General features: G+C 52.1%; 1 protein-coding gene across 4 annotated transcripts in view; it reads right to left on the bottom strand.

The window, feature by feature from the left end:
* The window catches only part of KLC4 (kinesin light chain 4), an 18,815-nt gene extending 5,308 nt beyond the window's left edge, over positions 1 to 13,507 (bottom strand). Inside the window, exons 1-13 of one of the 4 annotated variants that reach the window (XM_035897057.1) lie at positions 13,439 to 13,507; positions 9,178 to 9,444; positions 8,751 to 8,981; positions 8,301 to 8,379; positions 7,986 to 8,211; positions 7,587 to 7,674; positions 7,098 to 7,199; positions 6,590 to 6,763; positions 6,320 to 6,419; positions 5,722 to 5,774; positions 2,859 to 2,926; positions 2,668 to 2,776; positions 1,754 to 1,876 (exon numbers count right to left, since the gene is read on the bottom strand). In XM_035897057.1, the coding sequence (XP_035752950.1) occupies positions 1,754 to 1,876; positions 2,668 to 2,776; positions 2,859 to 2,926; positions 5,722 to 5,774; positions 6,320 to 6,419; positions 6,590 to 6,763; positions 7,098 to 7,199; positions 7,587 to 7,674; positions 7,986 to 8,211; positions 8,301 to 8,379; positions 8,751 to 8,981; positions 9,178 to 9,444; positions 13,439 to 13,492 (1,674 nt within the window). In that variant the 5' untranslated portion in view covers positions 13,493 to 13,507. Of the gene's footprint in view, positions 1,877 to 2,667; positions 2,777 to 2,858; positions 2,927 to 5,721; positions 5,775 to 6,284; positions 6,420 to 6,589; positions 6,764 to 7,097; positions 7,200 to 7,586; positions 7,675 to 7,985; positions 8,212 to 8,300; positions 8,380 to 8,750; positions 8,982 to 9,177; positions 9,445 to 13,438 lie in introns of those variants that run through there. The other 3 variants (XM_035897056.1, XM_035897055.1, XR_004842380.1) reach the window with 3 other exon arrangements.
* Between the last annotated feature and the right edge of the window lie 1,805 nt (positions 13,508 to 15,312).

The following is a 15,312-nucleotide window of genomic DNA, read 5'->3' on the forward strand; positions in this document are numbered from 1 at the left end:
TTTGGGAGACGGAGCCCAGTGCAGGGCTGCTGGCTGAGGAAAGGAGGCTCGGTACGTGTGCAGTAGGCTGGAAAAGGCACCGAGCATTATGTGGCAGCAGCCATGTCCCCCAAGGTGCTGGGCTAGCCCTCTAACCATCTATTGACAGCTGGTTGGGCCAGGGAAGCCCTGCCAAGCTGCCTGGGGAAGGGACATATGAGCAGGGACTATCCCTGTTGGCTGGCTCAGGCTGAGGCAGAGGGTGGCACTGACTGCTTGCCTTGCGGTGATCAGCTCAGGGACTGTCAGGAAGGTCTCCCAGACCATCACCAATGCAAAGCAATCACCCAACACCAACCACAGCCAGGAGGAACCACAGAAAGATGCCAGCCAGGGCAGGGACCAGGTGATCCTAATCCAAACCTGCAGCCCTCCCTCCATGCTTGTCTAGCCCCTCTACTAACAGGGACTGCAAGGGCCCAGGGTTGGTGCTTTGCCAGGGCTAGGACCCTCTTCATTCCTGATCACAACAGCTGGGACAGAAGATAGCCCTACATCTGGCAGAGCTGCCGGCTCCACTTGAAGCTCTGCTACCCAGGTCCCCTCCAGCCACCTCCTGGGTACAATCCACAATCAAGAGAGCCAGCACGCTTCAGGCTTGGGTGTTGAGGGGCTGTCATGGCAACAGGGAAGAGGAAGGAGGAAGGAAAGGAGCTCATGCGGGTGGGGACAGAGCCAAGCCAGGTGGGGAAGGGTTTAGTGACAGCAGATGTGAGGGGAAACAAAGGACTCTGTGCTCAGCATGTCGCTTGTGCCAGGCTGCAATAAACCCTGGGTACCCAGCTACACTACACTCTCAACTAGAGTTTGCAGGAGGAATAGTAAGCGTTAACAGTTCTAATAGCTCTCAAGCCAAGCACCCAACCAGCACCATGCTCACTTTGCTGCATCTTCTCCATCCTCCTCCTTGCAGAAGTCAAGAGGCACCTATCCCAGACCTGGACCGTCACCTTTCTCCAAACTCAGGGCTAGTGACCAAAGTGCCCCTCAGTCTCAGAGAAAGCCTATCAGGTCACCCTGTCTGTGCCTCAGCTAACACCAGCATCTTTTGCCACCACTGGTTAGCCTGGCCTAGCACCCTGCAAAGACCTGCCTTTTACCACCTCCACTTGGCTGGAGCCCATGGAGGGCATGAGACCAGGACAGGGGGACAGCAAAGACGCTGGCTGCAGACTACTACTGTGTCCTGCAGTTACTCAGTCACAGACACACCAGGCACATCATACTCACACACACACTCCCCCCTCCCCAGACTCAGCATCGCCAGTGGTGTGGTGCAGGACAGGCAGCCAAGTTGCTCACAGAGGCTGCGTGGGCCTGACATGGGGCCAAAGCTCTCAGCCAGGGCCTCAAGAGGGGAGCAGCAGGGAGAGATGTTAATAAGGTTGCAAGACTAAGATTAAGGGCAGACCAGAACCAGCTCATGCTGTGCATTGCCAGGGCCTGGCAGCCCCTGGGAAGCAGGAGCCCTCAGCTGGGAATATCCGGCCTGTACACCAGAAGCCAGGCCCAGACACACACCTTTGCTGGCTGGCTGATGTCAAGAAAGAGGGGAAGGAAGTGCGCAGGGAACGAATGGAGGCAGACAAGGATGCCACGACAGGCCACGCGGGGACAGCCCTGAGCCAGGCTGTCCCTTCCCTCTGGTAGCCAGCTGAGGCCATTCTTGATGGTGTCTTGTACTTACCCCGCTCCATTCCACGCCCATACTCACTTCCTCGCTACCGTCTGTGGCATTCTCGTACTTGACGCTGCCCCCCAGGCTCCGACGTCTCTCTGTGCCATCGCCCTCCTTCAGGATCTCCACCACCTTTGTCTGGTTGATTGGGTCAATGCCCTGCAAGTAGAAAGGGATAAGGAAGCACCAGGGTTTGCTCTTCTGTGTTCTTTCCCTTTAGCGATCTGCTGTGCCATCACTGTGCTTGGTCCCATCCTCTCTCTTTACCATTGCCCCATCACAGCCAAAACTCTCCAGCACAGGAAGCATGGAGCCAAATGCCATCCTGCACTTAGCAGTCCCTGTTTGGGTTCCCAGCTCAGCGAGCCCCACACCAAGCCGTAAACCATCCTGGGGGACAAAGGGCTTTCTACCCCAAAGCTGACACCTTTTTTTCCTTCCCATTTTGGTGTGTGAAGGTTTCTGCTGTCCTTCAGTCTTTGCACTAGGTGCTTAAAGCTCCTGCTTTATTATTTGAGCACAAGAGGGGTAGAGGTACTTTAAGAAATCCCTTGTGTGTTTCCTAAACAAAAAATTAGTGGGAAGAAAACATCCCAGTAAGTGCAAATCTCCTAAGTAGCTAACAAAGCCCAGTAACCTGCCCTAGCCCAGCTCCAGTATTTCCGCACTCAAAGAGCCATGCCTTCTTCCCCACACATACACACACTGAAGTCTGCTCCATCCATGCACACATGCACAACCCCATACATGTATACACGTGTGTACTCCTGCACAAATGCAGCCCCAACCACCAAGGCGCTCTGGTGTCATAGGAACATAAACCAAAGATATCAGAGGCTACAAGGCCCAGGAGAGTCCCTCACCACACCCCAAGCTAAATGCTGTGCCATGACCTGCCACTCCAAGCCCCACAATACCCCCTCCACCAAAGAAAGTCCCTCTGGGGTTACCTGCCGCCGAGAGCGAACTGCACACTCCTCCAAGGTCTCAGCTGCCTCTAGCTTGCCCTGGCGTCGGTACAACGCACCCAGGTTCCTCAGAGTGGTGTTCACAGTCGGGCTGTAGTAATAGATGGAAGGTGAGCAGGAGCCCTGGGGCCACCCCCTCCAGAGCCCACAGCTGCCCACAAACCACCTCTTACCTGCTAACCTTACAGGCCTTATACCAGCCGCCATACTCAGCATAGGGAGCACTGTCTCTGTGCTTGCTCTACAAGGTAAAGAGAGAGGAGAGCTGTTAGCCCCATGCCTACTGCCATTCTCGGGTCTGTGCTCTCCCACTAGGTGCCATGGTCAGGCTCCAGGCTGCACCCCCGCACCAGCCCAACCTTTGGAAACAAAATGTGCAAATGCAGAGATAGCATTCCTGGAAGGAAAGCCAAAAGCTCATTTGCTGCAATAGATTTGGGCCCCAAGTAGAAGTGATGTCCCCACCCCAGCAAGGAGCATAATCCCATCTCCTTGTCCCTTCCATAGTACCAAATGCAGCAGGGACAACACAGCACATCCTCACAGTGCTCTGGAGGACATGACACACACACCCCCCAGCATGCAAAAGACAGACCAAAAAAAAAAAAAACAAGCCACCCCAAAACCAAACCAAAACCCCACAACCTCCAACCAACAAAAACCCCATAGGCATGCCAGGCAGCATGGGCACTAAACCCCTGAGCCATGGCTAGCAAAGGAATCAGCCAGCCACATACAAGCCTTCTGCCTACAAGGTCAGGCCTGCCCCACAGCAGCTCAGCCCAGCTAGCCGTCTCTTCTCCATGCCCAGCCTTTGCACCCCAAAGCTGGCTGGCCCTGCCACAGACAGAAGCAAAAAGGCTGCTGGCCAGAGCAACAAGAGAGGGGGCAGAGCTTGATGCTCAAGGAGAAAGATCTAGGGCTGAGACAACCCACTCTGCAGGGCACTAGCTGCTACCCAGCATTGCCCTGGGTCATGGCACCTGCAGACAGAAAGTCACCACTGCTGCGGGAGCAGGGCTGCCTGTCCACACACTGTACTCCCTGGTGCATGGCAAGCACTTGGGGGTGTGCCACACCCCTGGCTCTGCACCCACAGGACACATGGGCTGGGCAGGAAGCACCCAGCTCAGCCCCAAGACCAGCAGGGCTGCTCTCACCAAGCAGGTGCAGGGGCCACTGCTCCACAGCAAGAGTCTGTCTGGCAAGGGCTCTAGCCCAGAAGAAACTGTCTTCACAGGGAAGATTTTTCTTACTTGGTCCCACAGCACTTGTTAGATCTTTACCCCACATGCAGGAGTCTCCTTGAGCCATAGGCACACATGGATTTTCTTGTGCCAGAACCTACCCAGCCTGGGTAGGCCCCAGGGACAGGAGAGTTCAGGACTCAGAACACCACTGAAGCTTGCATAGAGGCAGCCCTAAGAGGGTAGCTGAACCCAAGGGGAGAGGTGTCAAACTCCCTGGGGCAGAAAGAGCCTTGCAGGCCAGGGCTGCCAGCTGGGCCCAAGGCCCTGCTGCTGGCATGAGCTGGCCTCCCCCTGCTGCCACTGAGAGCAGACGGAAAGAGGGGTGGGTGGGGGAAGAAATGAAGCTCTGCAAGAGAGGTTTGATGCTTTTTAATAGGAGATTTGGAAACAGCACAGAGCAGAGCACAGAAGCCCCAGCCCCTAGGCCAGCAGTACAAGCAGATCTGTTGGTTACCGCTGCCTGGCCAGAAGACCATGCCAACCATGCCATGCCATGGGGCATGAGCATGGCTGCCCTAGAAACAGGAGCCCCAGCAGCAGGGAAAAAGGCTCAGCCCTTGCCCCAGGCTGTAAAATTAATTACACTCCAAGTGTAGGTCCCCCCCCAAGCACAGGCCTCATAGCAAAGCTTGCATTGTCTGGAGCATAGTTCCACATTACAACTATCTACTTTTGACCTCTTAATTCTCCAAAGATATTATCAGAAGCATCTCGGTCCCAGAGGGCACAAGGGGACCCTGGTCTCTACTCCAACTTTGATTTCTCCTGCATGTGATGGTGCTGGCAGCAAGTATAATTTCTTTGCAGCAGAGCCCTCACAGGGCAGCAAGCGGAGCAGCGCAAGGTGGAGCTGAGCACTGCCCTGCACTGGGGACCACAGAGCAGTTCAATGGGAAGGCACAGCTTACTTGTGGGAGGCAGCTGCTAGTGCCCTGCTCTTAGGGCTCACAGGATGGGACAGATAAGTCACTAAGCCAAGCCCACCAGCCTGCTGTCTGAGCCTATGTAGGAATGGGGCCTGCTCTGAAGGCAAAGGAAAAGGAGAGAGTCTGCTCCCACTGCAGCTAGAAGACTAGATCAGAGCCCTTCATTCTGCTGCTTCATCCACCTGCCAAAAAGTAGGTGAGATCTTAGGCTTGGGAAAAGCAGAGACAGGACTCTGCTGCATTTATCAGCTGAGCATGGAGCAGGGCCTGGGCAACAGAAGCAACAGCTCCTGTCTACCCTCTTTCAGAGGCCAGCTAGGGCATAGAACAGCAAGGGCCTGCCCTGTGTAGAGATCTTTTTCAGGAGGTTTGGCTCCATTTCCTAAGCAAAGTGACAGCAGCAGTTTCTTCTTGACCTCCATTTTCCTCGAGGCAGCCTTAGGGCTGCTTCAGAAGCAGGTTGTGCCCTGGTACTAGCAGCTCTTTGGAACAGAGCGCTAAGGTCCTGCAGCACAACCCTGCGCCATCCGCCATCTTCTATCGTCTGTGTGCCCTAGGGGGATCACTGAAGCAAAAAGAGAGAGTATGCAGCCATGGCCAAGAGGCTGAACAACCCCCTGCCCCAGGAAAAGCATCAAGCTCTCTGATGGGCCTTCCCTTCCTGCTGCTTCAAGGAGCAGCCATGTTCTCTCCCCACTCTTCCAGACCCCTCCTGGCCTTCATCAGTGGCCATGGCAGCTCTTTAGACTGCAGGAAGGAGGGTCTGGCTGTGATAAGACAGGATCAAACCCCCTGGATCTCCTTCCCCTCCCAGGGCTCTTGCCGCTGTCAAGGGGCAGCGCCTCCAAGCTCAGACTCACCTTGCTCATCTCCTCTCTCTCCTCTGCATGCATCCAGATTGGCTTGTGTTCATCTGTGTGGGGAAGAATGCAAGACAGCTCTGCTCACCACCTCACCCTGTTGCTCTGCCACTTCCACTGGGGCTCTGCCTCCTGCACAGCCCAGCACTCTGCCCTCAGAAATGGCAGCTTACCAGAGGGAAGTGACAAGGCTTCTAAATCCCCTGGTCCCTGGGCCAGAGCAACTGACATTACCAGGACAGGGGAAGGAAGGAACGAACGAATGAACAAGTCCTCCCATGGTGCCAGGCATACAGGAGGAACTTTAGCCTATACCTGGGAATGATTGTGCCACTTGCTAATCCCCTTTTAGCCAAAATTATTTTCAGCCCAGTAAAGACGGAAAGCCAGAGCTCTCTAAGATCCCTTTCTGAGAGAAGAGGTGGAGCAGCATAACACACTAGAACAGCAGTGTCTCAAGGGCTGCCCAAAGCAGGGGTCCTGCAAGGCATCCTATCCCTCTGCCAGGGGGATACCAGAACCAGCCAAGCCTAGGCTGAGAGCCAGGAGACCAAACTGCTCACCCTTCCCCAGCCCCAACAGCTTCTGCTGTACAAACCATCCACAGAGCCAAACTCCTTCACGTGAGCACGGGTAAGGATCTCCTTATACAGCGCCTCTGCATCTTTGTATTTGCCTTGCTTCAGGTAACAGGAGGCCTGCAACAAAGAAAACAGCTCCAGCCCCACTGGACAACACAGATTAACTTCTCTCCCCCCACCCCCTCCCCACCTCTTACAGATCTCTCTCTCCATCTTCCAAGCACCAATGCTCACCTTTCCCACAGCACCACTCCCCATCCCCACACAGCCTCTCCCCAGGGTCTCACCAGGTTGTTCTTGGTCTTGGCCACGTTGGGGTCATCAGGACCCAGGCAGCTTTCGTAGATCTCCAGGGCCCGGCAGTAATAGTACTCCACCTCATCATACTTGCCCTGGTTCTGGCACAGCAGGGCTAGATTGTTCAGCTGCTTGGCCACATCAGGATGGTCTTTGCCTAGGACCTGTGTAAACAAAAGAAGAGAAGCCACAAAAAGTCAGTGCTTAAAGACTGCCGTGGACTCCTGGAGTTAATTGTTATTAATAACACTGTATTCCCTCCAGGACATGCCTGTGTCAGAGAGGAGCCAAGGACTAGGGAGGTAAAGAGGAGAAATACCAGCTTCCACCTCCTGGCAGGCCTCTCTAAGGCTGCAAACACTGGAGAGACAGGAAAGGCGGCGGCAGAATTGGCAGCCAAAGAGACTAGGTAGGTCCTGGATCTCCCAGGTGCTGTGAGGTAATGGGGGAAAACCCTAAGGGACAGCTGGAGGGAAGGAAAGTGTGGAAGACCAGTACCTTCTCACGGATCTCCAGGGCTCGCTTACACAGTGGCTCTGCTTCTTTGTACTTCCCTCTCTTGCCATAGAGAACAGCCAGATTGTTCAAAGTTGCTGCCACCTGCAGAGACATAAAGTTCCCCATGAAACAAAGTAAAATCCAGTGGGACCAAACAAGGGGTGTAAACAACAGTGACTGTCCCATTTCCTTCATGCCTACAGTACAGCTGCTTCTTATAAGAAGAAGGTCCAGAAGCAGAAGGCTACCCTGCCTACACCCCAGGATCCAGGAGAAGCCAACTCCTGACAGGGCACACTGAACAAGACAGCAGGAAATACTGAAGCAGTAAAACAAAGCCCCATACCCCGCGAACAGCAACCCTCACATCACAGAGCACACTACTGTCCTTGGTAGTCCAGCTGCAGACACACCATAAGGGCACCCTTCTATCCCCAGCAGCACCCACAGGTCAAGGGAAGTGAACTGGAAGAGGAGGGAAACACTCACCGCTGGGTGGTCTTTGCCCAGAGTCTTCTCACGGATGGAGAGAGCATCATTCAACAGGTGTGCTGCCTCTTTGTATTTATTCTGATCCCTGCAGTGCAAAGCCAACCAGTTATTGGGGATTTGGACACCACAGCCCATAGCAAGCAGAACTATGAATAACTGTCCTCCTTCCACACAGATCCAGCCCCCACAACCCTTTCATTTCTCCATTCCTCCCCTACCTTAGCCAGTTATGTCAGGGAGTTGGGCAGTCCAAATACCTCATCTGTGCCAAAACCTTTTTGAAAGGCAAACCACTGGAAGCTGAGGGACCTCCCTGTCTCCAGAATGTGCTGTCCTGGTAAGTGGGAGAGGCAGAAAACTCTCCCGGCCCAGTCCTGCTCTCCCTACCATGCTCACCTGTACACCAGTGCCAGGATGTTGAGCATGGTGGCCACATCAGGATGATCGTGGCCTGATGTCTTCTCCAGGTCCTCCAGTGCCTGCTTGCAGAGCGGCACAGCCACCTCATAGCGTCCCTGAGAGGCGTACTGGATGACAAGGTTGTGGAGGGTGCGCAAGCGTGCAGGAATCTCATAGCCTCCCTGCTGAGCAGCTGCCACTGCACTGCTGTGCTGGTGGGGCACTACAGGCACAGATGAATAAACAGGGGCACAGTTGGCACAGCATGCTTGAACAGAGACAGCCAGCAACCACGCACAAGCAAACACTTACATCCAGGACCATGCTCCTCCTCCTCATTTGGGAAAAGATCATCTAGGGAGTCCTTGGCAGATTCACCCTCCTTCTCCTCCTGAGAAGATGGGAATCACAATACTGTTAGTTCTCAGAGAAGACAGCAGCAGCCTGAGCTTAGTCAGCTGCCAAACTCTCCTCCCTGCCTGCAGCCCACTAACACCCTCAACTTTCCCTGTTGTCTCTGCCACCATCTTCCCCCCACACAACAAAACTAATAAAGCCAAATTTCCACAGCACACCCTGGCATGCTATTCCATGTTCTTCCAGGGACTCTGCCCCATGCAGGGTGCCTTTAGTTACAGGCATTGCTATGCATGGTAGCTGGGAAGGGGCAAAATCTAGGGCAACACTATCACACCTAGGCAATCCTGCTGGTCCAACCTCCCCCACCCTCAAAGGTGGCTGCTCAACCGGATTAGGACATACCGAAGGTGAGACGTCCTCATCATACTTCTTCAGCTGGTTCATGAACTCAAGGTGTTTCTTCTCCTCCTCCAGCTGAGCCACAGTTTGCTCACTGCGCTGCAGCTTCTGCTGGGTGTTGGCAAGCTCGTCACGCAGCCACTGGTTCTCCTGGCACAGTCTCCGCACCTGAGCACGCAGCTTCTGCTTCTCTGACTCCACAGCATTCAGATGGTTGGACAATGCCATCATCACCTTGTCAAAAGTCCCAGTCAGTAACTACCACAATCCTGTATCTCCCTTACTTGCATGCTTAGGGCCCACCCTCAGGGTCATACTGGCCTTCTGCACTCAGCCCCTTGCTGCCCCTGCAGCTTATGGGGAATGGCCACATGCCCCCCTTCCCCTGTCCGTCCTGAGTAATGCCTATGGGATCACCCAGCACTCTCACCTGAGCTTCTCCGAGCCCCAGTTCAATCATCTCCACTGACTTGCGAAGCAGGTTGGATTTCTCATGCACGAGATTAGCTTCTTCATCTTTCTTCAGGCACTTGATGGTCTCCAGCAAGCTGTGCAGGATGGAGTTGTGTTCATTCTTGAGTGCCTCCAGTCCTTGCATCACCAACTTGGTGTTGGAAATTATCTCCTCTTGGCTCAGCTTGTCCAGTTTCTCCTCCCTTGGGTACACCATGGTGGACATAGTGCTGCTCCTGCAGCCCTACAGAGACAGAGAGACAAAACCTGACCACCTCAGTGTTGTTTCAGAGAGCCACAAGTGTCACAGCCTCCTTTAAATAGCCAGGCACAGCGTTCAACTGGTTGCCCACTCTAAGCCCTTCCCTTTCATCTTCTCCTTTCCCTTTGGCAGCAGGCAGCTGTCAGGGCATGTGTCTCTGCTTTTGTGGCATGAAGTGCTGGCAACCAGTGCAAGTGGCACACGTGGACAGGAGACAAAAAGGCTAGAATCAGTGCTGACCTCCAACACCCCCACACTCCCAGCAGCAAGGAAAGCTGATTTAGCTTCCATTTAAGAGCAGAGATTTGTAGTTGGCAGCTGGGGTTGCAAACGTGTACACCTCCTACCCACAGACCACTGCTGCAAGGAGGCTGTCAGAGCAACACCTCTCCTGACTGCAGAAGAAAGGGAACAGAAAGTGGAGGGATGCCAGCTCTAAACTTTCTGCTTCCTCAATTCAAAATCTCCTGGAAGAGCATCTCTCAGACAGGGAGGCGTCAGTGGCTTTACTGGGCCAAACAAAAAATTCCCTGACCAGAAGAGTACACCCTGACAATCCCAGCCCCAGCACAGAACGGAATGGCCATTGTGGTGATAAGGAACATAACACTGCCAGCACAAACTGAATTACGCCTGTGTGGGAAAGCTTATGTACACCAACTGCTACAGTTACACTAGTAACTGTGTAGTAGAGGCACTGGTGGTTTAACACACAGCTCAGTGTTTTCTCAGCTGAGGAGTAGTTCTGTGCACAGTGGAATTAATGAGGCCGATTTTCTATGGATCTGGGTCTTGTCTGACTCTGTTATCTAGCAAGGTGCAACCTTGTGTGGGTGTCAGCTTGAAACATTAACAGCTTTTCCAGCTTCATTTGCCCTGCTGCCCAAGGACTCCTCAGGGTGGCATAAGGACTCCATACCCCTTCCCTGTCCCATTCGCCCCAGACATACAATTGGAGAGTACCAAGCTGCTGCCTTTGCACAGGGACACCAAGTGCTACAACCCACAACGTTCACATGGCTGCAAGATCCCTACGTAGAAAATCCAGGAGCTAGGGAAGCGCAGCAGCCCAGAGGGTGAGAGATGTAAGAAGCAGGCAAGATCCCTTATAGCAGGTTGACAGTACACTGGCTGCTCCATGACTCACTTACCTAAGCCCCTCTCAGCCTCCTAACCCCCTAGTTGGGCCACCCCAGCAGACTCTTCACATTACTCAGCGAGGGCAGGAAAGCTACCACCAACCTTGCTATCGGTCACTCCGAGACCAGCCTTCTGGCAGGGCTGAAGGCAGCCAGCTGCGATGCCCTGCGCAAGCAGCGCCCCCCCAGCAGCAGCGCCCCCTGGAGCTGGCAGGAGACGCTGCAGCCTGAGTACCCGGGGCCCTGCTGTCAGGAAGCTGGCAAACCGCCCAGGCATTACGCAGGAGGAGGTGGGGGAAGAGCTGCCAACATATTTGTCTTTGTCCTCCTGCGGGACCCACCTCTGCATGGTTTAAGCTCTTTGTTCGGCAGCAGCCTTGCGCCTGGTTTACTGAGCGAGCAGAAATGCTGCCCCACGTACGGGAACAGAGAGAGCAGAGCTCCTCTTCCTGGCAGGGATTCTCTCCTCCCCAAATGTGTGCTCTGCTCAAGGGGGCTCAGGGCAAACCCCCAGCTCAGCTACCACTATCCCTGCCCTGGAGTAGGCTCTGAGCAATAGAGGGGTCCAGTTTCTTCCGCAGCACTGAAAGTGAAGATGGCAAACAGTGATGGGGCAGTTGCTGTAAGTACATAGAATCATAGAATGTTTTGGGTTGGAAGGGACCCCTAGAGGTCATCTAGTCCAACCCCCCTGCAGGAGCAGGGACACCGCTAACTAGATCAGGTTGCTCAGAGCCCCATCCAACCTGGCCTTGAATGCTTCCAGGGATGGGGCCTCCACCACCTCTCTGGGCAACCTGTTCCAGTGTTTCACCACCCTCATTGTAAAGAATTTCTTCCTTATATCCAGTCTAAACCTACCCTGGTTTAGTTTAAAACCACTACCCCTTGTCCTGTCACAGCTGGCCCTACTAAAAAGATTTTCCCCATCTTTCCTAGAGGCCCCCTTTAGGTACTCAAAGGCCGCAATCAGGTCTCCCCGCAGCCTTCTCTTCTCCAGGCTGAACAAGCCCAACTCCCTCAGCCTGTCCTCATAGGAGAAGTGCTCCAGCCCTTGCATCATTTTTGTGGCCCTCATACATCTCATTATACCCATCCATTTCGCCCTCTTTAGCCTCACTCTTCCAGAAGTTCCTTGGGTTGTTTTGTAGGCCTGACTTCTCCTCTCAGCTCTTCTTTTGTTTCTGTTCTAGTGATGCACATCCATGCCTCGGGAAGAGCAGCAAATTCTCAACACAAAGCAGAGACCTTACTGAACCTCAGCAGGGCATAAACACTTCATGTCTCTTGAAGACTGGGTTCCTGTTCATACCTTTGAGCAAGAGCTGAGTCCCCACCTACCCCAGACTCACAATGCTGACTTATCCAGTAACAGCACCAACCCTGAGCCATACTTCACTCTATCCTTCACTTTGTGGATCTGCCATGCTCCACATGCAGTTACCCTGTGCATTGCACCTTTTACCCTGAAAAGTCTCATCTTAACTGTGACATTTCCCAGCTTGCTTTGGAGAAGACCATATGATAAGAATGACATGAAAAACCTCACTAAGATCAAGATAGAGGGCATAGACTACTGTTTCAAAGAAAACAATACATCTGTTGAGAGTTGGCTGCCACTCATATCCTGTCTTCCAAATTGATTCTCCAGGAACTGGCAGTTAAGCATTCTGGTCCGTAATTCCCCTGGTTATTCTTTTTCAAGCCTTTTAACACATCTAGGGGAGTGATGAGTGCTAAAGCCCAGGTAACAACTGCTAAAGGGTGAAATGTCCCCGTCACTGGTTTCAGCTCATAAGGAAACACAGCCCCAGACTCAGAAACAGGGAAATCAGGAAGTGGGAGTCCTCTGGAGTGTAGGCAATGCTTGGGACACAAGGAGATCCCCAGGAGCAACCTCATACCCAGCATACAACAAAACTAGAGCTCTGCCCCAAGGCTCACACAGCTGAGCAGCACAAGTGCCTCTTCATCTCTCCCTCAGTGTACTGGGTCAGCTGTGAAATGCTGACAGTTTTAATGGAAGCATTACTTATGTCCATACAGAGATCTCGCCGCCATCTTTAAAAAGTACAATAAAAATACATTGGGAAGAGGAACATATTACAAATCATGATAAAAAGCCACCAGAGCTTGCACCTTGCTAGATAACAGAGTCAGATAAGACCCAGATCCATAGAAAATCAGCCTCATTAATTCCACTGTGCACAGAACTACTCCTCAACTAATTGCTGAGCTGTGTATTAAACCAGCAGCATCACTACTACAGCAACTTCCTGTCTTTCTTCAGCTCTTCCAGCAGAATAAAATTTGACCATTTCACAGTCCACACCATCAACTTGTTTTTCAGAACAGTAAAGATTTTAGGCTGAGAAGGGAAAATAATTGAAACATCAGACCTACCCTGCAACTACATCCTCAGATCCTCAAGACATATCAGTACAGGCTCCTCTTCTCTCACTGGCTCTGCAACCCCGATCTTTCTCCCCTAGAATGACATCCTAGAAGCACAGCTTTGCTAGGTACCAACATGCTTCCAGTATTAAAGGGTGGACAGGGGACTGTCCAGGCTGGACATGGGGTGCAAAACCGCACATGGGCTATTCACTTCCAAGTACCAACAAGAAAACAAAGAAAAGAATGCAAAGAAGTCACTTAAATGCTGCTACCTCTTGCACAGCAAAGACAACCAACAAACACCAGTTGGAGCTGACTTATCTCTCCAAAGTGACAATTCTTCCCTACAGAGCCTTATTTCTAGCTCTCCCCAGTGCTGGCAAGTCTACACGTGGTGCCCAGCCCTCCAGAGAAGAAACATGCTCTATAGTAACCAATACCAAGGTCAGGCAGGCTGAGGCTGCTGTATAAGCACTCTTCCTACTCCCACACATTCAGTAAAGGGCACTGAGCGTCCCTTCTCCAGGCAGAAAACGCTCTTGGAGGTTCCTGCAAGAAAGGAGTGGAGACACCATCATTTGCCTTTGGCAGGGGGAGGTTCAGACGGGAATAGGAAGAAAAGAATGCTTTTCCAATTAGTTCCTTGGGAGCTGGAGTGCCCAGCTCCTAGTTTATCCTGCTGCATTTCTCGCAGCTCTGCAGGTGTCATGGCACAGGTCTCCACCAGCAGGTTTCTGCTGTAGTTGGCATGTCTTCCCTATCTACAGTGAACTGTTAGAATAGCCTGGCTTTCCGGCAACATCCATGTCATCTTCCCTCTCCTGCTCCCATTTGGAGGAGTGCTGCAGGAAGACAGAGAAGGAACATGCATGTATGGAGCTTTGTGGCAGTTGCATCAATCAACTGGGAATCCATCAGCTAGCAAATCCTGCCAGGCAGAAACCTTCCTCCTGTATTCAAGGGCATAACCAGGAAATCACCGAGCATCAGCAATTTCAGCAGCCCGCTTTTCTGCCTTTGAAAACTGCTCCCATATGCAAGAACTTTAAGAGGAAAGAGCTGGAAGCATCGCTGCTTCTATCTTAAACCTACAACCACTGCCATAACAGAAACAAGGATGCCAGATTAAGTAAGTCCAAGTGAATCTCAAAGCTTAGATTATGCCCGACCCTAGAAGACTACAGAGAGCAAAAAAAAAAAAATAAGCGTGAGGGATCAGGAGTTAACTACAATAGGACAGAGACTTCAGGCCTCAACAAGTTCAGTTCACTGTCTCCCTGCATAATCCTGGACCAAGTATATGAGGGATACAGGGTACCGGCACAATTTGCACAAATAATACTGTCAAAACAACAACTGGAGCTTCCTTCAAACCACCGATGGCCTGCAAGCACTTTCTGTATAGGAGCGGGCACAGATTTTTAGCAGCAAACTCTTCTGTAGGAGAAGGAGATTTAAGAATATAGTAATTGCAATAAAACAGCAGGGTTCTAGAAAAAAAGCTTCCTGTGGAAAAGAGTAAGTCTGACCCATAGCAAGAATGAGTGACCACATTTGGGAGACAGACAGCAATGGTAGCATTTAGAAATAGAAACACAGGGCTTAAAGTCTTATTTTCACAATAATTACCCCAGTCTCATGCTGAGAGACATGCTTTTGCTACCTGGAGAAACAGCAAGATTATGTTTTTGGGAAGCAAACTGTTAAACAACAGAATAAAGGGTCTCTGGAAAGACTGGTTCACCTCCAACGAAGCTAGAAGCAAGATCACCTCCTAAGGGATACTGCAACAAAACCTAGACCTAATACCATGGGCTGAAAAAATAAAACAAAGGCAGTAAAAAGCAAACAGTGTCAAGGTTGTAACCATCACAGAGGCTCTGTCATGAGCACAAGTTTTACTCCTTATTTTGATACCATAGCATCAGAAAGCAAAGAGAGACTGTAGGAGACTAGTCATCTGCACAGAGCCTCTGAGGCTTCCACTGCACAGCCAGGACATACTGACACTGCCAGGAAACTTGCACACTGCCACACCACTGCGCTAAGGGTCAACATCCCAGGCCAACTGCAACAGAGCCACAGAAGAGAGACAAACTGGTGCTGCTGAGCTGCACATACAATAGTCAGCATTCCCAGAGCCGCTCCAATAGGAGTAAAACAAGAAATATAATCAGCTCTGTATGGTGCCCAAGAACTTCACAGCTAAGAGCAGCTGCACACACACATGTTAAGGCTTTAGAAACAAAGGCAAGAGAAGGATGTTTTGCAAATGAAGGGATAGATGGGTATGCAGTCAGCTTCAGGGTGATGT

Source organism: Egretta garzetta, unplaced genomic scaffold (genome assembly GCF_000687185.1).
Source record: "Egretta garzetta isolate BGI_Z169 unplaced genomic scaffold, ASM68718v1 scaffold17, whole genome shotgun sequence".
Lineage (NCBI taxonomy): Eukaryota > Metazoa > Chordata > Aves > Pelecaniformes > Ardeidae > Egretta > Egretta garzetta.